The sequence below is a fragment of the Humulus lupulus genome, chromosome 5 (assembly GCF_963169125.1).
Source record: "Humulus lupulus chromosome 5, drHumLupu1.1, whole genome shotgun sequence".
Lineage (NCBI taxonomy): Eukaryota > Viridiplantae > Streptophyta > Magnoliopsida > Rosales > Cannabaceae > Humulus > Humulus lupulus.
This window is the reverse complement of record NC_084797.1, coordinates 235,888,494-235,915,205: the sequence shown is the minus strand read 5'-3', so window position 1 is coordinate 235,915,205 and position 26,712 is coordinate 235,888,494. Positions and strand designations below refer to the sequence as shown.

General features: G+C 33.7%; 2 protein-coding genes across 12 annotated transcripts; both read right to left on the bottom strand.

Annotated features, from left to right (window-relative positions):
• Positions 1-319: 319 nt before the first annotated feature.
• On the bottom strand, positions 320-6,355 carry LOC133778438 (disease resistance protein RPV1-like). 4 transcript variants are annotated; one of them, XM_062218367.1, is made up of 5 exons: positions 5,782-6,355; positions 4,554-5,451; positions 3,958-4,257; positions 1,455-2,361; positions 320-560 (listed from the first exon to the last, which is right to left on the bottom strand). In XM_062218367.1, exons 1-2 carry the CDS (start codon positions 6,276-6,278, stop codon positions 4,638-4,640), a joined length of 1,311 nt encoding a protein of 436 aa, XP_062074351.1. In that variant the 5' UTR covers positions 6,279-6,355; the 3' UTR covers positions 320-560; positions 1,455-2,361; positions 3,958-4,257; positions 4,554-4,637. The 4 variants fall into 4 exon arrangements, with proteins under 4 accessions (XP_062074351.1, XP_062074352.1, XP_062074350.1 ...); XM_062218368.1 differs by lacking the exon at positions 320-560 and having other exon boundaries at positions 1,291-1,702; positions 2,142-2,361; XM_062218366.1 differs by lacking the exon at positions 320-560 and having other exon boundaries at positions 1,291-2,361; positions 4,345-5,451.
• Positions 6,356-7,002: 647 nt separating this feature from the next.
• On the bottom strand, positions 7,003-24,505 carry LOC133778444 (TMV resistance protein N-like). 8 transcript variants are annotated; one of them, XR_009869103.1, is made up of 12 exons: positions 23,766-24,505; positions 14,858-15,959; positions 14,469-14,768; positions 13,336-14,391; positions 12,040-13,093; positions 11,444-11,970; positions 10,654-10,731; positions 9,876-10,095; positions 9,099-9,330; positions 8,674-9,015; positions 8,469-8,571; positions 7,003-8,373 (listed from the first exon to the last, which is right to left on the bottom strand). XR_009869103.1 is itself a non-coding variant. In XM_062218378.1 (7 exons), the coding sequence occupies exons 1-6, from the start codon at positions 24,275-24,277 to the stop codon at positions 11,450-11,452; spliced, it is 4,545 nt and encodes a 1,514-aa protein (XP_062074362.1). In that variant the 5' UTR covers positions 24,278-24,505; the 3' UTR covers positions 10,116-10,305; positions 11,444-11,449. The 8 variants fall into 8 exon arrangements, 3 of the variants coding, with proteins under 3 accessions (XP_062074362.1, XP_062074363.1, XP_062074361.1); XR_009869104.1 differs by lacking the exon at positions 10,654-10,731 and adding an exon at positions 10,200-10,305; XR_009869102.1 differs by lacking the exon at positions 10,654-10,731 and having other exon boundaries at positions 7,004-7,670; positions 7,768-8,373.
• Between the last annotated feature and the right edge of the window lie 2,207 nt (positions 24,506-26,712).

Here is a 26,712-nt window from a genome sequence, read left to right as displayed (position 1 = left end):
AAATGTGTTTTGTTAAAATATTCATGTTTAAGAGTTATTTACAAAATAGTATTCATGACAAAAGTTGACAACAAATACAACTATCCATCCTAAACTGTCCTAAAAAAATCTTATCCAAACAAAAATATAAATTAACAAACAAGATAAAATATCGGCTATTTAAGAAGTCAATACATGACATAAATAATAAGTATACAATAACTGGAATAATTTGTAAAATATCATCTTGGTAAAATAATCCATGTTAATAAATCTAGAGAGGATATAGAAGGTGGAATATGAAATGGAAAATTTTGCATCAGTATTTGATATAAGCAAATGGACAAAAGACATTCTTTTAATATATTATTTGTCAACTGGGAAGGGAGCATATGCTAGGTAGCAGTGACATCCACCTCAAAATCCATAATAAAAAAAAGCACACACTCCATTACTACTACTTCTACACAAGTAGAGTAAAGGAATTATAAATGTGACAGGAATAATATCCTACTATAAATTAGTGCTCTTGTTTTGGTCCTCATCCTGCTTGTTTTTTTTTAGATCTCCAGTGAGAGAATCTGTATCACAAACAAAGCTTTGAGTTTTACATCTTGATAGTATCTAGAATATTTTTTTTGTTGAAGAAAAACTTGGCCTCATTAAAACCCTCAAGAGCAAACCCAGTGGAAAAATCTCAAGAGGGAAAAAGAGTACCAAGGAGATATCATTGCATAAAGGCATCAGCCTCAATAAAATAGTTTATACAATAAGGATGCCCGAGCAACACTATTAGCCAGCCTAGCACAAAATCTAAAAGAGATGACAACAAAATGGTCACTCATTACAATGATATCCCTAATAATTGAGCCAAAACAAGAGTTATCAAGTCTCTTATTATTGACGGCTTGAATAACTTGTAGGCAATCGGATTCCAAAGCAACATGTGAGCCAATTTAAGTGGTTCACTCAAACACTTTTAACAGACATTACAGAGCAGATAAAGTCTAAAGCACACTTTAAAAGCCACAAATTGAAATCAATGGAACTACAATTGCTCTCCAAACTTTAGCAGTTAGTTATTCTTAAAAAAAATGTAAATGCATAGTAGACGCAATCAAATGCATAGCCTCGCCTAACTCTACAAACTTGAGGAACACAATATTTGAAGAAAAGAAGAAAACTATAGCAACTGCTATTTAGATACCTGGGAATATTATCTTCAGATTTTAAGTGCAATCAAAAATCCATTTTGACTCCCTAAAATGATAATTATCATAAAAAGTAAACTTAAAAGTAACTACATCAAAATTCAAACAAACAAGTTCCCAGTTGGCATGGCTTGGTTGCAGACCAATCAAATTGATCGCAACTTCATGTTATTATATCGAGGATTTTGTACAGCATCCATATTTCATTAAAATCAAAAATGGAAAAAGAAAAAAGTGATATAAGATTGTGAATAATAATTTTACCTTTAATATGGGAGTGAAACAATAAGCAACTATTTGAAAAAGAAGTTAGATCCCTCATTGTTAGTTTCAGTAGAGTCCATAGTCCACTTTGGCTTGGTTTGACATCTTCTACAAGATCTTTTGCAGCATAGGAGGGTTGTATTTCACTTCCAGTTGGTTCTTGGTCGTGTTCGTTTGCATCAGAAGAGACACTGTTACAAGGCATCAACTTGGCTCAGACCAGTTTAAGCTAAGAGGAGGACCTTCTTCTGCAGGGGAGTTAGATAATTCAGACAAATCTGTAGAATTATCATCATCATCTTATTATTATTATTCTTCTTTTACATTTATATTCAACATGATCTTCTTCTTCAGGGAGTCATAATTCATTATCATCATCAGAATCAGTCAGGAGACTAAATTCCCTAACTTCTTCAAGATACAACAAACGGAAGCCACATGTTTTCACTCTACACAAGTGAATGGGTGTTACTTTATCTACACCTACTGGACAGATTGAAAATGAGACTTCAGTAATATGATCAGCTTCTTCTATTTCTTGATAAGCAAAAAAGATTTCAGACTCATACAACATGAATACATGATCTAAATTAAGCTCAAAAGGTGTGTGACAAGCAAGAAATCTTTCGTCATCATCATCACAATCAGGAACTATCTTCTCAAAAAAACTGCATTTGTGACATTTACCTGACTTGGTCTTCATTTGAAACTCAATAAGAAATCTTAAACCTTGATTAAAGAGATTGTACTGGTCAAATTGTGCAACAAAGCATAGAGCAAAACCCAAGAAGTTCGAATTGTTCCAATTCGAAGGAAGTGGGACAACCTCTGAACAAGCTGTAATATAGTTGACCCACTCTGGAATTTCGTTGTCCGGATAGCAAATACAAACACAGCTATCATAGAACTGCACGATACACAGAAATCATGATTGTTGGATCCATAAAAATTTACTCATTAATTTATTAGGATTTGGTGAATGAAAAATAAGTCCACAATTTCAGCAACTGTAGAAGAGACACAACCAAATGCTGGCCAGGGACAACTTTGGGACTTATAGACAAGTTTAAGGATTGTCCATATATGAATAACCAATTGATTTATGATTTTTGTCTTGAACTACCGACTTTTCAAAGTCCTTAAAAATTACTTTTTGTAAAGTGGTACTTTTACTTCTATTAAGTTTTATCGTATGTGACTATCATATTAAAATTTATTAATTTCATCATTATTAAAAATAAATAATTTAAAACAAAAATTTTTAGATGAGTTTCGATTTTATTTTTTTAATATTTAAAATATTTATTTAATTAATCTTTTAAGAATTCATTAAAAAAATTAATCTTTTAAAAATAATAAAAGTTTTTTTTTTGTATTTTTGAATTAATTTTAATTATAATTTTTCATACAAAATATATATTATTTTAATTTAAAATTATACACATAGCGCTGATGTGACAATGAAAATTATACAAATGACGCTGACGTGTTAATGACAATTCAGGGACCAAATAGTCATATCAACTATCCGTTAACCACATAGAATAAAACTTAACAGAAATAACACCTTACAAAACTGTGAATAATTCAGAGTAATCTTTAACTACTCGAAAAAGTCAAGAAGCACAATAATGTATATGTCATAATTTGGGGACAAAAGTCCTAAATAGCCAATTTTTTTATTTTTTATTTTTATCAAGAATTATTCATCTTTGATAATTCTTAACTTGTTATAAATTTATTTTTAAGATTATTTATATCTCTATTTTCCTATATAATTATTAGTTTTTATCAAGAATTATTCAATTTGTTAGTTAAAAACATTCAATTCTATTTTTTAATAATTGATGAGCATAATTTTTTTTTTTAAATGGTATAGAATTCAAGGTCTAACATATGAAATATTTAATAATAGATAAATGTACTTTTTTTATGGAATGAGGTATACTTAATTTGAAGTGTATTCAGATATTTGTGTGTGTAAATACAACTCCCATTTATAATATTCAAACTATATTCTTGTAAAATGAATATACATAGATAAAAATATGAATGTTGACGGTGAAACTACCCAAGTTTTTGAAGTGTCAGTGGGTAATAACACATGAGTGTTTTAGTGAGCTTATACACTTTCTTCGAAATTTTTTTTGGATAATTATATGCTACACTTATAAAAAGCTTGGTAGTTTTGCCGCCAATAACCTTATAATTAATGAAACTTAAATTAAATAAAATATAACAAATATAGTTTTGAATTTGTTTTAGTTTTGAATTTTATTTATTTTCTTTTAAGTTTGTTAATTTGCCTTAAGAAGGTTTATAAATATATATATTAATGTATTTTGTGAGAATTGTTTAAAAATAGCTTTGACTAAAAATAGACACATCATAAATTTTGAATATTTAAAGTATTAGATAGTTATTAAATATATTTATTAATGCGCTTAGACTAAGAGCGTCAAAATATTAATTTTCTTTATTAAAACACATAAAGAAATAGTACCTGAATCCCATTCCAAAGTTGCTCAACTTGACTCTTTGGCATTCTAAGTTCAACAAGCTTTTCAGGATCAAAAGTTAATGGCAAAGTTTTGAGTGGACATTCTTCCCAATAAAGAAGCCTAAGTGCATCAGGAAGAGATTGAAGACCTTGACCGAAACATAATTTAGCATTGTTGATTCTGTCAGAACTATGAATTTTGAGCAATCTGAGATTGTCTGCCTTCTGGAATACATCAGAGCTGAAGTTGAATGTTTTAATCTTAGAGATGACCAAGAATATTCCTTCAACTTGAGCCGATACCTAAAGTCAAGAAGAACGAACTAATGAGCATATAGATATCAAAGTTGCATTTCAAATGGAAAACTTGTGCAATTTTTTTATTTTTACTTTATTATTTTTGAGGACACGATAATCATCTTGATGTTTCCACAATCTACTACGCTTTCCAGGCTTGTTAATGGATTGTTGGTTAACAATTTTCCAACACATTTCTTGCACCAAATCATGCATTAAAAGCGAATGGTTGTCTTTGTCAATAGTTATGATAGACTTCCCAACCAAATTATTTATTCTCATGCCAACAAAGGAATCACTACCTTTTAGTATTCTTTCTGCATCACTTCTCTCATCTCCTTTGAAAAAGCATGCAATATCAAGAAAGACATCTTTTTCTTTACTAGTTAGACATCGTAACTAATCTTCAGCCCATTATGAATTTTTTCATTGGGAGAATATTTTAAGTCATCCAGTACACTTTCCCATCTCCCTTTGTTATTATCACTAAATAGGGAACCCATCAATACTTGAAGAACTAGTGGAATGCCTCCTGCATACTCTACTGCCCTTCTTGATAGTTCTGTAAACTCTCCTATTGGAATGTTTCTTGTTGAAGCAATCTTTTGAAAATGTTGGAAAGCTTCATCAAAACTTAATTCCTCAACTTTGTATATCTCATGATCAACTCGATTCTTAAGCAATTGCACATCTCTTGTTGTTATGATGATTCTACTCCCCAACTCAAACCATTTACCATCTCCAGCCAAAAATTCTAATTGCTCTGGATCATTGGCATCATCAAGAACTATGAGAACCTTCTTGGAGTGGAGTCTATTTTTGTCAAAAGAGGACATCATTTTCGTATTATTAGTTTCTTCATCCAATAATTCCCAGAAAAGCTGATTCTGTAGATCATACTTATTTCGTCCATTGTCCCATTTTTCTCTGACATTTGAAAGAAAGCAACAACCTTCAAAGTGATGAGAAATCTTGTCAAACACAGCCCGAGCAAGGGTTGTCTTGCCTATACCCCCCATCCCCCAAAGGCCTACTACTATCACCCGATCACTGGATGAGTTTAGGCACAACATTGATTCAACTTGGTTCATGCGTCTTTGTATTCCAGCTAGCTCCTTCAAAGAAGCACTTGAAGAAGACATTGACCTCAATCTCTTGATAATATCTTCAACAATTGTTTTCATCCATTGGGATTCAGACCTAACACATATGAACAATGTTAGACATAGACAAGGATGAGACAATGCAAAGGCCAGCTAATTATTATTATTGTAATATATATTTAATAAATTATTATTTATACTGTAATTTCATACTCAAAACTCTAATATTTTCTCTTGCTTTTACCAATCTTAATTTAACCACAAAAATAGCTAGCTAGCAACACCTTCATGGATATGCATTATTAATCTTCTATAAGCATTTCAGTTTGATCATAAGTTTCAACTTTCCAATATGAACCCTATCATAAAGTGATTGATTAATTAATTAGCCCTAATTTTGGATAAATAAGAACATATAATTGAATACCTGATCTGCTGAGTACTCCAACCAGACAAATTGGCAGCTTTGGTCAAAGCATTCCTCCATGCCTGCCCATGAATCTCCAACTTCTCCATCTTCTTATCTTTAAATCGCTCTTCAAGCTCATAAGGCCCCTTTTGATTCCTCACACACGAAGGATCAACGTGGTAAAAAATGGGAACCACTTGCTGCCCATGAATCTCCTTGCACTCCATAATTTTCACAAGCTCGTCCAAACACCACGAGGAGTCGGCGTAATTTTCCGAGAAAACGATGACAGAAATCTTGGATTGCTGAATTGCTTGAAGTAGCGCAGGTGAGATTTCGTCTCCTCTCTTGAGAGTGACCTCGTCTAAGTAGGTGTGCACTTTTCTGATGCGCAGAGCCTCAAAAAGATGGGCTGTGAAAGCGTAGCGAGTATCCTCGCCTCTAAAACTGATGAAAACATCATACTCGATCTTGCGTCTGGTAGGAGAAGACGATGACGAAGCTCCTACTTCCATTGTTAGATCGATCGATTGATTCTGTCTGTTTTTTTTTTGGTTTGGTACGAGATTACTCCATCAGATGCTAATCTTAAATCATTTAAAAAATGTGGGTTCTAAATATTCTCTTCAGTTATAATACAGTGAATTATACATATAATTAATTTTTAATCATTTTTTTAAAGTAATATATAAGATTCATATGCTTAATTAAATAATGTAAATTGATACGAATCTAACTTAACATTCTCATGTACAACTAAACACAATTCTAAATTTCTAGACAATTATAACCTTCTTTTTAATATTTTATTTAATCTTATTATTTTGAACTCCACGTACCAAACTCTCCTAAGTAATTTTGGACCCAATCAATACGGTAGTAAAAAACATTCAAGTATATGGACCAAAAAACAATGTTATAAATTATGATATTAATAGTTGATACATGTAAATAATTACCATTCAAAATAATATTCATAGTTGTAGAAGTGTGATTAATTCTTAGTTTTTCTACACATATACGCATACTATCAAATGATAAAAAACTAAGATAGACAAGTGATTAGTAATATAACTATGGAATTCCATTATAAAATATGTATTTACTACACTAGTATAATATAAATAAAAAGTTTACAAAATATTAAAAGTATTTTATAGATACATAAAATAACTCCCAACTCACACTACACTATTGTTTTAGGTGGAAGACTACAATTTGAGTGTTATCTTGTTGATTATTAGTTTTTAAAATATTAAAAGTATTATATAATAGTTTGAACACTACAATGTTGAATCTGAAAAATAAGATGGTAATGAAAAAGCTATGCCTTCATTAAAATTCAGTTGAAGCCATGAGAACTTAGTTAAGAGCAGCATCATCAGTTATATGCTTTCTATAAAATAAAGGATCGATACTGTATGTATGTATGTGTTTTTTGTTTTTATTTTGTTATCACCAATCTCATCTATTACATCTTGTACTGGCTAGTTTTTCCTGTATTAGAGGGTTAAATATAGTTCAGAGCATGTAGAAACACCACCAGAGTGTATTTCATCTTTCTCAAGATAGACAACAAGAAGCAGAGAAAGAATGTATGTTATGGTTTATTGGTATCTATCTTAAGAAAGATGAAATGTTCAAGTATGTCGGTCAATTTCTTTCATGGAAGTCTCAAGGCGCAAAGGATGTGCTTTGCAGAATCTGCATAATGTCTGCTCTGTCAAAAGTGCATTATTTACTAATGACATCCTTTCTTACTGGCCTTGGACTCAAGTGCAAACATCGGCTTGGCTGCATGCACCTCCTATTGGCAAATCCACACATGAACTTGGTCATTGCCATGCAAAGCAAAATTTCCTTGGGAAAATTTCTATTGGGACTCCTTGCCATGCTAGTTGGTGTCACTGTCAATATGATGTCAATTCTCTTATGCGTGTATTGAAGGGTGGGTTTTGTTTCATAAAAAAGGACGAGGAAATCGCTTTGGAAGAAGGAACTTACATTGAAGATAGTTCTGTTTTGGAAGCTGAGATGAGAAGGAAGAAGACTCCCCAAATTGAGTCTGCCAGAAGGGAAAGAATAATGGAACACTCAGCGGTCTAGCTTTTGTTGTTGGGACTTCAGATGCTTCATCAGTAGCCACAGAAGTAGAAAAGGAAGTTGGCTTCTATCCACTCTCATTAGATGCTTCTTCATCCTCATCGTCTTCTTTACCAATAGTCCTTTCCAACAAAGAACCACTCTTCTTGTTAAATGGGAATTCCCTCATTTTCCTCCCTTTCTTCTCTGGCGAAATCCCTGAACACTCAGCAGCAGGCTTCAGCATATCTGTCAAAAACTTCTGCCCAAGCAACTGAGCCTGTTTGCTGGCTGCTACACCTCCTCTCCTCGTTGTTGCTGCTGCTGTAGGAGCCTTGGCTGCCTTTGTTTTTGCTGCAGCTCCTTTCTTTCCTCCCTTCTTACCACCAGAGGAACCTGCACTAGCTTCCATTTCAAAGTTGCTGTTGTCATCATCATCATCAAGATCAGCATCTGGAAGAGTTTTCTTCTTTGCAGTAGCCCTTTTGGTAGGTGCTTTCTTCGTGGCTAGAGCAGTCTGTGGCACTTCTGTATCCATGGCCAAGACAACAAACACTAAGTTAAGCCAAAAACTTGGCACATTAAAATATGCAAATACTAAGCAAAAGTTCAAGAACATGCACCTGCTGGTTTATCAGGAGATGAGTCAAGATTGTAGGCAGTAAGTCAATCAAGTCAATCTTTCAACTCAAGTAATTCATCATCATCATCATCACTGACTACCACCTGCTCAGAAATCCAATACCATCATTAGTTTCGCAGAGACAACATGAGTATTATCCTTTTCTTTTCCTTGTTTTGGTTTGAGAACATGAGAACAAGGCATACCTTTTTAGAAGTAGCAGCCTTCTTTGGGGCTGCTCTGCCAATGGTTTCCCTTTCTCCGGAGGTTTGTCTAAAAATGCACAAGGACTGATGAATGTCCAACAACACTTTTCGAAGATTTTTTCATGCTTGTAACTAACTAATCCAGCTTGCTGAAATCCATTGCGGAATTAAATGTTTCGATGATTCGGTCAACATCTTCAGCATTGTTGGCTTTCTTGGTATTCTTGCGTGGGGCTTACGGTGCTTGTCTGGAAACTTTAGAAACAGGTGTGGCCATCTTCTTTACTTGGCCTTAGGCTTTCTTTTTGCCTCCTCTGCCAGTGCATCACTTTTCTCAAGCTCCTGAATTGGTCTAAAATCAGTCAGTTCAATACAAAATGTTGGAAAATGATAACATAAAGAGTTGCTAACTTTAAGATTCATACATTCAGCTCGTTCTCAAGATTATCAAGACCTTTAGCACACAATGACTTCGCCGGAAAGAGAGTGTATACTTGATAGATGGAGATTGAAGAGCCTGCTCACACACGATTAGATTAGCAGCCGAACCAGGTAGCGACAAGTTTCCAGTAACTGTGCTCACCCACCCCAAAAAAAGCTATGGATTTTTTACTTCATGAGGAGATATGGCTGCTACTCTTCCTCCAAGTAGAAGAACTGAAAAGACATTTAAAGACCAGGCAGCTAAAATTTGAAGAAGGTGCAATGTTTATAGATCAAATTAGAAAAGTCTACCATAATGAAATGGATCAGGAGGTATTTGAAATACACCAAATAAGAAAATAAATGACATTTTTTGTGATGGACAGAGGAAGGCGGGTGCTATGTGTCTCATTGCCCATTGAGGCTTTGGAGCAGTGAGAAAATAAAAACTTTAAGGACCTACCTAGTCTTTGTTGTGAACTTTTATATAATCTAAAATGAAGCTAGTTATTTCCAATGCTTATTTTTTATTTGAAATTTGCCTTTTCAGTTTGCTACAAAAAAAAATAGCTTTTGTAGTTTTGATTAAATACTAAATTTCTAACTCTTTTTTCCCTGGAAAAAGTAAAGGCTTTCCATGGAAACAATCACACATAAGCTGAAAAAGTTGATAATGAAGGAAACATCTCTAAAAAATTATCCTACTTTTATACAGTTGCATACATAAATATTTTTATATATAGTTATGTATTGCGTAAAAAAGAGTAGCAGCAGCTTACCAGTTTGGACATTTGAAGCAAGATTTGAGAGGACAAGTATGGCAAGGGAAAGTACTCCACATGAAGTGAAAAAACCATGACTTTTCAGTTCTTCTACTTGGAGGAAGAGTATCTCCACATGAAGTGAAAAAAACCATGGTTTACATTGGAATTGGGTGAGCACAGTTGCTGGAAACTTGTGACTACCTGGACTCATCTCAGCTCTAGTTTGATCTTCTATCTACAATCATTGTCACAGCTATTAGCCTCACACTCATAAGGGGCTGATTAAGCTAAGGCTTAGCTTGAGTTTTATGAAAGTATGGAAAAGGCCAAGAAATTTACTTCAAGAATCAATGACACTTGCACCATATAAGTCTGCATGTGGCCATGTGTTTAGGTAGAAAATGTTCTTCTCATTAGGAAAGATGCTTACTAGTTGTCTTTGTAACTGCAATTGTTTAATGATAAAATTGATATCTCCATGGCTTTTTACTTTTGTACACCAAAAAATATATATTCTAGAAAAGAATTATTTTGCAAATTTGTCTTTCCTTGGGGAAATTCTACTAGTAGGAGATTTTTTACTCATCTGTCATGATTTTTTATTTTTATTTTATAAGGGTAGCTGACAACGAGGATCTAAATTCATTTGCAAATTGTAGCTGACAATGAGGATCTGAAAAGTTTGTGTTTTCACTTAAAAACTGGGATAAGTGATCAACCAATAATATGATACACAACCAAACAGTAATATATAATGAAAGGTCATCATCTTCAATGATTGAAAATAACATACGTTTCTCTTTTCACCAAAACCATCATTGTGTCCAACCGAACTAAGGTGGAGACTCTATTCAGTAATTTGGAGCCAGTCCTTGTGAAAATCAAACAATTACAATATTATTAACTGGTTCATCCAAACACTTTTAACAGGCATTACATTATAAAGCGTATGGAACCAAAAGCACACTTCTAAAAGCCATGCCAAATGGACTCATATTTAGAGACTAATTTCATTTATCAACTAACAGAAAAAAAAAAAAAAAAGTAATGTGATTGTTTTAAAATATCCAAATATATCATGCCTACATACAAAACCATTCATAGCATATCAGATTTGCCAAGCCAAAGCTACAAACAATTCAAAATCAATGGAACAACTTTTGCTCTCCACACTCATCAAAACCCAAGGACATCCATCATGAAGCATCCAGACCTCTTTACAAGCAAACAAAACATGAAAATTAACTTTTCATTCAAACATCTATTGCACAAAGAGCTCACCTCTCCATTCCTCTCTAGTGAGACAAAAAGCACGTCCAATGGTTTTTTTAAAACAATATATACACGCATAGTAAACACTATCAAGTTAGCAATTTTCACAATACTCATAAATACATTTTTTTACCCTAAAAAGTAAATATATAAAAATTCAAACTAACAAGTTCCCAGTAGGCAAGGCTTGGCTGTAGAGTAAACAGATCGATCACCTGAATTCAAAATTAACAAAAAGAAGACCAGAAACACTTCTAAGGAATAATAGAACCAAAAAGTAGATATCAATATGAATCCATGTTCATATTTACCTTCTACTATAATCCACGAAAATCAGGGTCAAAATATTGTTGAGATGATGATGAAGGGCGTAGATGATCAGCCTGGTTTGCAGGAAATCCAAGGGGCCTGGACATCATCATGTGCCAGTGTTGAGACACATGCTGGTTCTGATAAGATGGATGTGAAGGAAATGTAGGAGGCATATTCGACATCGCCATTTGTGGACAGTGCAATATTTGCTCATTAGTATAACCTTGGTGATCTGCTGGCACCATTTGCGGGTAGTACTGCAAGATCTGCATGTTCTGGCCAGGTAACTGCATTGGAAATGGAGAAGATAATTCAAGCAGTGGTGATCTAGGCATAGTTGCTGGCATCTGTAAATACTGCTGTGAAAGCTGATGACTCTGATCTCGCAACTTAGCATTCTCTGATTGAAGATTTTGTATTGTTACCTCCAGAGCCTGAAGACGCTCTTGGACTGATCCAGACGAAAATGATGATTCTTGGTTAAGCTCATTACCAGCTTTATTCCCAAAAATTCCTTTGCAAATAGCTGCATCCATATTTCAATTAAAAAAAATTGGAAAAAGAAAAAGTGATGAGATTAAGGATAATAATTTACCCTTAATATGGGAGAGAAACAGTAAGCAGCCATTTGCAAATGAATTTAGATCCTCATTGTCAGCTTCAATAAAGTCCATAGTCCCTCTTTGGCTTGGTTTTGAATCTTCTTCGTGATCTTTTGCAGCAGAATTGGGTGCTATTTCACTTCTATTTGGTTCTTGCTCGTGCTCTTTTGCATCAGTAAAGACACTGTTAAGAGTTCCATGACATTTTTTTTGTTTAGACCAGTTTAAGCTAAGAAGAGCTTCTCCTCCTTCAACATAATCTATAGCAGCAATACTTGTACTTGGTGTATCACAATCTTTCTTTTTCAAAGCAGAGTCATCTACATCACTTATTTTTGATTCATCATCACCTACTTTTCTTTTTTCACTCGGTTCACAGCAGTCTCTGATTTTATTTTCACAATCATTGGAACCAAAGTTGCAAAAGAATTCATAAACATGATGTTCTTCTGTAGAATTATTATGATGATGATCATTATCATCATCATCATCATAATCATCTTCTTCTTCTTCCACTCTTGATTTCCAATCATAATCAGGTTTAGTCAGGAGACCAAATTCCTGAGCTTCTTCGAGATACAACATGCGGATACCACATGTCTTCACTCTACAAGCAGTTACATCATCCCCACCGATTGGATGGATTGAAAATGAGAATCCTGTCATGTTATCAGCTTCTTCTATTTCTTGACAAGCAAGAAAACTTTTGTACTCGTACAACATGAATACATGATCTGAATTAAGAATTTGAGTTCCTATATTACTTGCTGTCTCATAGTATTCATAGGAACGTATCTCCAAAATACGTCTGGATTTGTGACATTCACCTGACTTGGTCATCACTTGAAACTCAAATAGAAATTGTAAACTTCCATAAGATTCATTGAGCTCCTCAAATTCAGCTACAAAGCATACAGCAAAACCCAAGAAGTTGGAATTGTGCCAATTCGAAGGAACTTGGACAGCCTCTGAAGAATCTGCAATATAGTTGAACCACTTCGGAATTTTGTTGCCGGGATAGCAAATACAAGCATAGAGATGATAGTGCTGCACGATACACAGAAATCATTGGATCTGTGAGAATTTACTCATTAAGTTGAGATTATATGAATGAAAGATCTTCAAACTTCATCACCATTTCCAAAGTTATCCCTCAAAGTAGTCCGCCATTTCAGCAAATGTAGAAGAGACGTGCTCAAATGCAGGGACAACTTTAGGAATAATAGACAAGTTTGAGGATTGTCCATATGAATAACAATTTAATTTAGAACTAGGAAAAGGAGACATACGCAGATTTCAGTTGACAATATTCGACTTGCCATGTAAATAATTATAATCTGCGCATCAGCTATTATGATGTTGAGTGCGTTCTGGTCCAACTTTAGGCAATTCAAAAAAGAGATGAACTTATTATTACTGAATCCGGAACGGCCATAAGGTTTTGTGACTTCGATCCTTGAAAGTGATAGAGTCTCCAATGATGTGCAACCTTGTGCATTTAGATTGTTTAGACAGAATGGAAGCTCAGGCAACGGGAGAAACTTGAGATTTTCACACATTTCCAAGTTCAAGAAACTAAGATTAGGTAGGTTTTTAACTGAGGAAGAAGGTAACTCTATAATACCTGTTCCAGATAAATTAAGGTAAAATAATTTCTCCATAGGCTCTAAAATGTCTGGGAAGTTCTCAATTTTAGAGCAACCACGCAGATTAAGCCAACCAAGTTTCTTTAACTTGTACATGCATGTTGGCAGACTTTGAAGCCTTTTGCAATCCCTTAAAAGAAAGAAGATGAGATAAGGAAGAGATTCAATTGATGTGGGCAGTTGATCTATTGCTGCTCCACTCACATCTAACGACCTTAGAGTCCTTGGAAGATCTGGTAAATGTTCGAGAGACGAGCAGCCATATAGATTAATTTCAGTCAAGTATTGCCAGTGACAAATGCTTGCAGGAAGACTCTTAAGGTTTGTACACTTCTCAAGTTTCAATGATTGGAGTTGGTCCAAGGAACCAATAGATGAAGACAATTCTTCTATTGGAGTGTTACTTAAATCTAAGTTAGTCATATTTCCCTTTAATTCTGGAATATTTTTAAGATTCTGGCAGCCCCTAAGTTCAAGAGTTTCAAGAGATCTTATGTTGGGAAGACTTCTTTGCTTTGCACAATGATTCATATACAAACAAGTAAGCTTTCCAAGATTTTTGAAATGTGCTGCAAGAGGGAGCAAATTTATGCAATAGTCGAGATCCAGCACTTCAAGATTAGGAGCTTGAGACAGATTTGGAATACAGGTCAGGTTCTCTGAGTATTTGAGATCGATAAGCTTCAAGTTCGGCAAATGCTGTATCAAAAGAGAAATAGCTGAATCAAAGGTAAACATCAGAAAATACAACATTATATATTAAAACACTTATGTACCTGGATTCCATCCCAAAGTTGCTCAACCTGGCTGTGTGGCATTCTAAGTCGAACAAGCTTCTCAGGATCAAAACTTAATGGCAAAGTTTTGAATGGATACTCTCTCCAGTAAAGAAGCCTAAGTGCATCTGGAAGAGATTGAAGACCTTGAGGGAAACATAATTTGCTATCGTTGGTTCTTTTAGAATTATGAATTTTGAGCAATCTCAGATTGTTTGCCTCCAGGAACACTGCAGGGCTCAAGTTTAATCCTTTAATCTTAGAGACATCCAAGAATATTCCTTCAACCATAGCAGAGACCTAAAGTAAAGAAAAACAAACTAATAAGGATATAGACATCAAAATAGCATTTCAAATAAAAAACTTGCTCAAATTTTTATTTTGTTTACTTTATTATTTTTGAAGACATGATAAACATCATCAGGATTCCATAATCTACTACGCTTTCCAGGCTTGTTAATGGATTGTTGGAAAACAATTTCCCAGCACATTTCTTGTACCAAATCATGCATCCAAAGCGAATTTCTGCGTTTCTCGATAGTTATGAGAGACTTATCAACCAGATTATCTATTCTCATGCCAACAAAGGAATCACAACCTTTAAGTATTCCTTCCGCGTAACTTCTTTCCTTTCCTTTGAAAAAGCATGCAATGTCAAGAAAGACATCTTTTTCTTTTCTAGTTAGACCATCGTAACTTATCTTTAGCACATCATGAATTTTTTCATTGGCCGGATATTTTAAGTCATCCAGTAAACTTCTCCATTCCCCTTTACTATTATAACTAAATAGGGAACCCATCAATACTTGAAGAACTAGTGGAATACCTTCTGCATACTTTACTGCCCTTATTGAAAGCTCTGTAAACTCAGCTATTGGAATTTTTCTTCTTAAAGCATTCTTTTGGAAATGTTGGAAAGCTTCATCAAAACTTAATCCCTCAACTTTGTATATCTCATCAACTCGATTCTTAAGAAACTGCATATCTCTTGTTGTTATGATGATTCTACTCCCCAACCCAAACCATTCCCCATCTCGAGTCAAAAAGTCCAATTGCTCTGAATCATTAGCATCGTCAAGAACTATGAGAACCTTCTTATAAAGGAGTCTATCTCTGTCAAAAAAGGATAGCATTTTCATACTTTTACTTTCTTCATCCAATAACTCCAAGAAAAGCTTTTTCTGTAAATCATACTTTTTTCGTCCATGGTCCCATTCTTCTCTAACATTTGAAAGAAAGCAACAACCTTCAAACTGATGAGAAATCTTGTCAAACACAGCCCGAGCAAGGGTTGTCTTGCCTATACCCCCCATCCCCCAAAGGCCCACCACTATCACCCGATCACTGGATGAGTTTAGGCACAACATTGATTCAACTTGCTTCATGCGTCTTTGTATTCCAGCTAGCTCCAACCAAGCACTTGAAGAAGACATAGATTTCAATTTCTTGATAATATCTTCAACTATTGCTTCGATCAACTTGGATTCAGACCTAACATTTACGAACACAGTTTGTAATAGACAAGGATGAGACAAGGCCAAAGGCCGGCCAATTATACTTTTATTTTATATTATAATAGCTGATTTTACTTTCTCTTGCGCTGGCTCATCTTAACCCAACCACGCTAGAACACATACATATGCATTAGGTTCCTATATTATTGATTATTCTTTAATTTAACTAAAATAATTCCAAAGACTAAAACAAAGAACAAAAAAAAATCATAATGTTGTGTAAAATAGTCATTCATAGTTAGTTATTAACACTACTAGGTAGAAGCAACGTGCATTGCATGTTTGATCTATAATTTTAATAAAAATTGTCTATAAATATGTATCTGTATATATATTAATATTTAAAAAAAATTAATAATAGAAAAAATCATATTGTACACATTAGTATACATGCATCAACTATTTTTAGTTTCCAATGTATCTCGCAATGTACTTTGGTGAATTTGATGAAAAAAAAGAGCTTCAATCACTTGATAAAAAACAAACTACCACACAAAATTATAAAAAAAAAATTATATGTGCCTTTATTATTTTTAAATAAATGTGATTTAATTATTTAAATTATTATAAAATATCTTCAAAATATCTTATTTTAATTAATTAATTTTTGTTTAAATTTATGTTTATTCTAGTTTTTAAATTGGCAATGACAACAAAAGATTATATATTATATATTTAATAGAATATTAATATTAATATTAATATTATACGTGGATTTTAAATTTAAGTTTGTTGGTAGTTGATAGTAAATTTTATTATATTATATATTTAATATGATATTATTCTAATACATGAAATTTAAGTTTAATTAAATTTTATTTAAGTTATAAAATGTATGGTTTTATTATTTTTAATTAATTATCATTGTAAAATATCTAAAAAATATGTTATTTTAATTTGTTTAATTATTTATCTATTTAATTTTATCTAAGTTTAAGTTATGTTTACCATTTACCATTTATTTTTAAATATAAAAATATTCTTATAAATATAAAAATAATCCGTTAAAGTTAATGGAAAACAAATAAAAAAACCTTTAAAACCAAAAAATTGTCATCTACACACTTTTTATATATTAACACTAAATATACCTCATCCTATTTAATTCCATTCAAATTGTTTATTTTCCCGTTCCAAAATTTGTATTATATACGTTTTGTTGTTCTATTTTAGGTCGATTTAATGACTAATGTTCCATACATAACTAGGTTTTCCAAGGAAGTGATTTCAAATATAATCTAGAGCATTTCAGTTTGAATACCAAATTTCTTTTTATTTATATATTTGCTTGTAATAGTTTAATTTATCTTATACTACTGTTTATATCAACTTGGATTCAGATTCAACACATGAACAAAGTTAGCAATAGACCAAGATTGAGACAAGACTTGAGCCAACGGCCTGCTAATTATACTCTTTTATATATACATATATTCAATAAATTATGATTTATATTATAATTCAGGGAGGGTTTGAAATAGGGTAGTCCCTTTTACCCTACTGGTACGACACAATCTTTATATGGACATGAGGGGTCGTCTTGATCCCAATTTTTTTTTATGATGGCATTTATTGTAGTTATAACGAACCTCCAACAAGTTTTCGAGAAATTCATAATAATTTACCGTGCCGAAAACAGAGTTTGTATAAAAAAAACAATCATGCGTGCAACAAACAGTTTGAATTCTGTTTTCAGCACTGTAAATTATTTAGAATTTCTTAAAAACTTACAGGAGGTTTGCTATAGACTTACAGGAGGTTTGTATATTATTCAGCATTTGGAAGTGTTTAAGGTCACTTTTAAGAAATTAGACTTGCTTATATCGCGTTGCATCACCTAAAGCAAAGTACGAGACAAAACCCTGCAGGCAGTGCATCGCCTGAAGGGTGGCGACGCATCGTCTTGTGCCTACACTATAAATAAATGTTTTTAGAATTGTAAAGACTTGATCACACTTTTCAATTCTCTCTCTAAGCTCTCTCTTTTTTTAGCTCTCAAAGAATATTTATTTTCTCCAAGAAACTCATCAAGCATTGCTTGAATTGAGAAATTGAATCTTGACTTGTGTGAGTTTCAAGACTTGTTAAATGTCACTTATTCCATATTGGTGAAGCTTCAAGCAACTAAAAGAAGACTTGGAATAGAGATTTTGGACAGCGATATTTTTTGTGTATAAGCCTTTAAATGTTCCCCAAATTTGAAGATTCAATTTCTCAATTCAAGGTTGTATCTCTCTAAAACCTACCTTTGTAATTGTGTTATTCTATTGTGAATTACTTCTTTAATTGTAATCATTATTGTTAGTATTGATGATTAAGTATTTCTAAATTATATCTCATATATCATAAAATTTTGCAAAATAAACTTTGTTTTGCATGAGATAAATCTCACTCTAGTAACCATAACTAAAATAGGATCATCTTGTGCACATTTCATTTTTTTTTTTTGAAAAAGAGAGAGGGGTCAAAGATTGACCTTCTCTCAATAACATTGAGAGCCCTCACTTATGGCGGAGGAATACCGTGGTTACAAAAAAATAAAACACCCATTGACTCGCACTCTCCAAAATCTATTACAACCACAAACTTCACTCCCTACAAAGATCCAAGAAAGAAACTCCCTCAAAACCTCTTGATCTATATACCCAAGTGGCAACTCAGAACTTGATCTTATCCCAAAAACTTTCCACTGTACAAGAACGTCTTCAAAAATCCTACTATTCATCTCCAGCCAAATTGCCCAAAAAGTCACCAACACATTACTCTGCCACAAACGAGCCACCCTCCGTCCTCCCTCTAAATGGCACAGGAACAGTTGAGAACAAGAGAAAGGCATACACCAAGAGACCCCAAACTCGGGCAGCACTTTAAACCACACCTCCCTATTAAACAAACACTCCAGAAACAAATGGCGAACTGACTCCCCTTCATTCTTACAACATACACACCAATTTGGCGACAGATAGTGAAAATGTCTTCGCCTTTGCAAGTTAACGTGAACATTCAACTTATCCAAGAATAACAACCATTCAAACAATTTAACTTTGTAGGGGGCGACACTCTTCCATAAATTCTTAGCCCAATTCAACTCAAGGCCTAAATGAGCACAGCTCAAACTATGAAAGGCGGACTTACAATTAAACACTCCACTATTGTCTGGAACCCAATGCCTCCTGTCCTCCAAAATTGACAGGAAAGCCACAACCTGAAGCAGGAACAACAGCTGAGCGAAGCTAGACATCTCCCTATCAAACAAATTCCTCCTGAAACGCAAATTCCATCCTAGGCCCCCCAAACTCCCTTCACCTTCCAAGACTGCTAGGTCTTTAATCACACAATTCTTGGCCATGGACACCAAAAATAAACCAGGGAATTTAAACTTCAAGGAAACATCACCAAGCCAAACATCCTCCCAAAAATGAATCCTATCCCCCTCCCCACCTTGAGAGAGACCATCCTCCTATACTCCTCATACAAAGTCGAGATATCTCTCCAAGGACCACGAGCCGACATTCTCCCCCCTCCACCCGTGTCCCAATGGCCACCATCTACCCCATACCTACTCTTCACCACCCTATGCCATAAAGCCTTATCTTCTAAAGGAAACCACCATAACCATTTCATAAGAAAAGTCTTGTTCCTCTTCTCAAGATTCCCAATACCCAAACCACCATGGCTACGAGATTTACAGACTTCTTGCCAAGAGACCAAGTGATCATCTTGTTCACATAGATCTATTAAAAATACAAAGAATAAGAAATGAATACTTACCTCAATAATGCACTACACGAATATCAAACTTTCCTACGTGTATCATCTCAGAGATAGCCCACTTACTACTTGTCTTCCAAACTAGGACTTGCACAAAATAAAGAGGATGAGTGATCTCATTTTTTAATGGTGAATTTTTAATACACTTTGGTATCTCAACACATGAGAGTATATGCTATTGTGAGATGTAAAAATCAAACTCGCATAGCTATACTATACACTTGGGGCTGGCGTGAGCTATAGGGAAAAAGATAAAATTTTCTAAGGTTCTAAATCTAGAAAACTGCATTAACCCTAGCACTCTCTCTTAAGGATCTATTTATAGAATCCTTTTCACCCTAGCTCTCTCCATTCTAGTGTGTGGTCGCCCATCATGTGGCCCATAAGTCCATGATTTTTGTCATTTTATTTCTCCATTTTAATATCATTTTATTCATACTTTATAAATAACATATATATAATTAATTAATTTTCTCTAAAATTAATTTTAATAAAAATATATATATATTTTATTCCCTAATTTTATTTATAACTTGATTATTTTTCAAATAATAATATTTGAAATAATACTTCATTAATTCTTTTATTCACTAAATACTTTGTGTTATCAAGCTAGAGACAAATGAACTCAGTTCTAAGCTCTAATAAAGAAATTATCTTGCTAACTCTTGGCTTAATAAATTAATTTATTAACCATGAATTTGTCTACTAAAAATTCATAGTTGCACTCTCAGAAATATCATCTTATATTATTAGAAGCTATAACTCAGAGTTATCCAGTCATTGCATGAGTTAGCCTCTACTTATTATTCATAATTAGAGTCCAATCGAATGTTCCTTAACCTTTCTAATTACATACTAATTAGTCAGTGTTCCTGATACTCTAATAATCATTTATGTAACTCGTTTACAGATATAAATTTTGATCGCAACATAAATTTAGCAGTCTATATTCAAGTACAGTATCAATACTGAGAGAAATAATTAATCTACTTCCAATCAAGGAATGAGTGAATTATGTATTTGTAAAGTATGTTCCCAGCCAATGTTTAACCCGTCCAAACCAATCTTAAGTATTTTTTAGGTGTTCAAATAATTAGATTCAATAAACTAAAAGTATACTATACATCTTTCAAACTTAGAAACATTATTCTAAATTCAATGTTAAAAGTTTAAATATTACTTAATATTACATATAATTTATGTAATAATATATGTATGTATAAATGAAAAATACTAAAACAAAACTCTTAATTGGTTTATTCATGTTATATTGGGCGGGTTGGTATGATTCTCAACCCGCCCAATATAATAATTGAGCAATTTGAAATTTTGTTGGGTTATTCAGGTGCATTTTTGTTGGTTTTTCGGTTTAGTTTGGGCGGTTTATTTGGGTTGGGCGATTAACAATTTTTTTTTTTAAAAACCCTACACTGTCTCACATCTACAAGTAGAGTTGTATATACGGGTCGAGCTTTTTAGCACAACATAAAAAAATATAGGCTTGGGTCAGGCACAACACAAAGTTGCAAATAAGCACAACACGACATGAGCTTGAACACGGCACGACATGAAAGCACGAATAGATTAGCTCGAAAACATGACATAATAAAAAAACAGATATTTTGATATTAATAATGATAATAAATTTGTATTCGTCAATTATATATAAATTAAAATGATAATAAAAGTCTATTATTTTTCTCAATATTTATAATTTTATAATAAAAATCATTATAAAATATAAAATTAAAACTATATTAATTTGTTTTAAGATTTTTTTTTTTTTTTTTTGAACAAAAGAAGAAATCTTTATTCAAAACCAACAGATACAAAACAGTACAGAGAAAAGCTGCTGAAGCAAAGAGCACAGCAGCTAACGAAACAGCCACTGAACTCAAAGAGCAACAGCTACCAGCCCTCTACAATATTGATCAAATAACTGTCCATTTTGCTAACTCTAAGAAGACCCAAACCCAATATTCTACATTTAACAACTTTCCTAATTTCAGAGCTAACACTACTGATGTTATAACAAGCTAATTCAAAAATGCAATTGTTTCTGTTTTTCCAAATGAAGTACAAAGCAGCTGCATAAACAGCATTGAGAATCTGGTGCTTCAAGTCTCTTGTAGCAGAAAGGCACCATTCCTGGAGCTCCACCTGAGAAGACGGCCACTTAAAGATCCCAAGCCAGCTGCTAATTTCCCCAAACAGCCTTCGGGCAAAGAGGCAGTCCAAGAAGAGGTAACTATGTGATTCTAAAGCCAGGTCACAAACTGGGCAAAGGGAGGAAATGATGGAGATGAATCGGCTCAAGTGATCTCTGGTTAGCAACTGAGAGTTAAAAATCTGCCAATAGATAAATCTATGCTTGGCCATAATGAGTTTGTTCCAAACCGTCTCTGCATATATAACTCTTTGAACAGAAATCATGGACAAATAAAACTTCTTAACTCTAAATTTCCCTCCCTTTTCAGCAAGCTGCAATGAATGAATGTCAGTAGACTGTCTAACTTTGAGCAGCTTCTTGAAGTACCAACTCATATCTTGCTTACAAGGGACACTCCATATAGTATGATTTTTAAGATAGATGGAATTAATCCATTTAACCCAAAGACAATCTTGCTTACTAGAAGAGGCCCAAATGTACTTAGCCAACACAGCAACATTCCACTTCTTGCCTTCACGAAAGCCAATTCCACCCAAATTTTTCGGAAGACACACCTTCTCCCAAGACGGGAGATGAAACTTACTCTTGTTCCCTCTAGAACCCCAAAGGAAATCGCGACAACATTTATCAATAGCAGCTGTAATTTTGTAAGGCAAAATGAATATGCTCATCCAGAAGTTCCGAATACCAAGCAGCACTGAATGAATATGCTCATCCTTTGTTTTAAGATTTATGAATTAAAATTTTGTGCATTTATTAATAGATATTTAAATTTTAATTATTTTTTAATGTAATTTTGTGTAAAGTATTGTTGAAAAATAAATAAAAATATCTCAACTATAACTTAAACAAAGGAATATATATTTAAATTGGTGGTTAACTTATTGATTGTTAAAGAGTAGGTGAGGTGTTTTATTGGGGTGGCTCTCAAACTGAAACTCATGTGGTTGGGTCTTTCTTTTTGTGCATACCAATCCGAGTTGGATCAATGAGGATGGTGTGATCTGACCTCTCAATCGTGGGTTTCCCCATCCGAGGACTCCCTCCTTTGTCTTTCCTTTCGGCAGAGAAGAAGACTGAAAAACAGAAGGGGATATTGGTTTTAGAAACGTCCTCACATTTTTTTAGCCCGTACGCCCCTCTATGGCTTTCTTCAGAGCTTAAGCCTTGAGGCAGATAATAACCCTTGCTAATTTTATATACCTAAAATCTATTGTGGATAGTTGGCATTCTGTAACGACTATAGTTTTGTCTTGTATGTTGCAGATATTATTGGCCTTTGTTTCGTTTGTGGTTTGAGCATTGTAATGAAGTTAGTCTATGTAATAGATGAATGATACTTTGGGTATTTATTTTTTTGTTTTTAATAAAAGACAAACAATATATAACAAAACAAGACAAACTAAAAACCCCAACTTTTTAAGTTCAAAATATTGTCATTCAAAGTATGTTATTAACACTAATACTTCCTCCTATCTCAATAAATAAATAAAAACACTAATACTTCCATTTCAATTTTCATTTCTCCCATATTATATTCGTTTTGTTGTTCCATTTAAGTTGATTTGATTACTGACCTTCTACATATAAGTAAAACATTTTACGGAAGTGATTTCAAATCTAGAGCATTTCAGTTTAAATACCATTTTTTTTCTATGCCTGTAATGGTTTAATCTATATATATAGCTGGTTAAAGCTTCACTTCAACTTCCCAAAATGTAATATTATTGCATACAGCTATACTAATATTCCCCAAAAATAAACCCTAGCCTAATACCTAATGTGACTAATCAATTAGCCCTAACTTTGGATACATAAGAAGATAAAATTGAAGATTACCTGATCTGGTGAGTACTCCAACCAGACAAATCGGCAGCTTTCGTCAAAGCATTCCTCCATGCCTGCCCATGAATCTGCAACTTCTCCATCTTATCTTTAAATTGCTGTTCAAGCTCATAAGTCCCCTTTTGTTTCCTCACACACGAAGGATCAACATGGTAAAAAATGGGAACCACTTGCTGCCCAAGAATCTCCTTGCATTCCATAATTTTCACAAGCTCGTCCAAACACCATGAGGAGTCGGCGTAATTTTCCGAGAAAACGATGACAGAAATCTTGGATTGCTGAATTGCTTGAAGTAGCGCAGGTGAGATTTCGTCTCCTCTCTTGAGAGTGACCTCGTCTAAGTAGGTGTAAACTTTTCTGATGCGCAGAGCCTCAAAAAGATGGGCTGTGAAAGCATTGCGAGTATCCTCGCCTCTAAAACTGATGAAAACATCATACTTTGATGTTTTCACTCTGGTGGGAGTGGGGAATGGAGAAGAAGAAGAAGAGGAAGCTACTACTTCCATTGTTAGACTCGTCGATTATTGATCTTCACAAAGATCATCACTTCAAAAGCAATTTTCTAAAATGGGCTGTGAAACCAGATTGTATAGATTGGAAGAAAATTTCAACACATGCCATAAAATTCTTCATTGCACGATTGAGAAAAACTGCATCATATACAGTACAATTAATGCAGTTAGTTTTTTTTTTATTTATGTTTAAAAATTTTCATAAATAAAAATGTTTTACATATAATAAAATCAATTCGGTATCTATGTATATATATAAAAAAAACAAAAGTACCATTCTTTTGATTGAGACGGAACTAGTGGAAATTTTTTGTTTAAGCACTAATTTTGGACCCATTCAATGATAATGAAGTTAACCTCTAAAATAATTTAGGACGTAACTATTTCTGAATTAATATGGCTAACATTATTAGTCTTAGAATTAGTGTCTAAGCATTAACATAGTTATCATTTTTCTGTTACAAATGGTTTAGATTTTTATTAAGTCTGTCTTGTTTTTTTCCAATATTACCCTTGTAATAGTGTGTTGTATTAAACTTTGATGTACATAAAATCATTTTTCTCAATAAAACAAAATTAGATTCTTCTACTTCTAATATGGTTTTAGAGGCAATGCACCATTGAAGAAAATGCCTTGTACAAGTACAAAACCTTCCGCTCAAAATCTATCCAGCTCCAACGGCAGATCGTGAAAATATGTATATACGCAAGTGCATGCAATCGATTCAAGTAATATATGATAAGTAAAGTATCGTTCCCTCGAAGACTATCTTTCAAGTACTACTAATTGTTCTTTAAATTTCTATTTGACAACTAAGAATTTGATTTTTAAATTTTATTTTAGATTTGAAAATAACTTTAAACAAAAACAACTAAACAAAATATTTAAATCACTATGAAAAAGATCTAGGGTGTTAATTTCATCAACTTTTCATTCTATTAATTGTATTAATCAATTCTAGATTTCTTTCTTTTTATTCTAATAGGTTAATATAAATCTATTCCTATTCTTTTTCAAGATATAAGCTCTCAGCCTATATGCAAGTTTTCTACATCTCTGTGATAAACTTAAACATATAGAAGGCATTAAGCATGGAAATTGTTATCCCCAAAATTTTGTTCGATGACATGGCAATCGGATGAGACAAGTGGCAATGCATGGTCAGTAAATGACACATTAATAGTCAATAAATGTGTTGACTAAAGAAGTGCAAATGTTGGAAGTTGACCTACGGAGTTGTGATATAACTGGTCAAGAAATAGATTTACTTGGTCAGGAAGTGATTTGCCCGACCAGGTAAGGGTTTTGATTGACCAGTAATGTGTCTTGACCGACCAGTAATGTGTCTTGGCTGACCAGTAATGTGTCTTGGTCGACCCGTAATGTGTTTTGGCCGACCAGTCACTTCAGTAATGTGATATAGCCGACCAGCTACATCGGAGAATATTTTTGTCTAGTCAAGGAGAAGTCTCACTCGACCAGACGCACGGATTGGCCGACCGAACATCTCGGAGAGGGACTCACCCGACCGGACACGTAGTTCATCCGACCAGTCATCTCAAAAATGGGCTTCATCCGACCAGCTATGTCAAATTAAAGGAGTAGCCGACTGGATGTGTCAGAATCTCAGGAGTTAACTGCCCAGTGTCTTCTTTACAAAATCTCAGTAACAACTTTAACCCGAAACGTTTGTAACTACCGCGTGAATCTCTCAGATATCTCGAAGTAATAGTTATATTGTTGTAATTTGAATTTGCTTATTATTTATTCATTAAAGTTGGTTGAAACAACCAAAGACCCCGTCAAAACAGTATATTTGTCATGTACGATCCATGAGCCTATAAATAAAGGGCTCATGGCATCATTTTAGGGGATCTGATCTTTTTGGAGACTTTTAGACTCTCTAATTTTGAGACTTTGAGACTGTGACTTGGGACAATCTTGGAGCATTTTCTAAGAGAGCTTAGAGAGAAAAAGCTTGTATTCTCTAGAGAAAAACTATGTATTTTTCTACTTACACTTAAGAAACTCAGTTGGCTCAGGTTCATTTGATCTTAAGTGTAGGCTACATATATCACAACTCCAAGTGGATTATGCTATTACCAACAAATTGGGGCTGAACCACTATAAAATTACTTGTGTTATTTATTTTCTATTCAAGGTTTATTGTTGTTTTTGCGTCTACTCGCAGTTGGCCAAAATCTTGGTCAACAGTTTTGGTGCCTTCATTGAGAGCTTGAATAGAATAAACACACTACTATCCTACCAATATGGCGCCCAGGAAGCCCGGTAAATCAACTGTAAAAGAAACTGTTAGACCAGAAGGTCCTACACTTGAGAACCTTGACACTGAGCCCAGGGTCTTTCTCGAGGAGACAACTCCAGAGGTCATACAACTCCAAGAAGCCATGGGGGCTTTCCAAGAAGA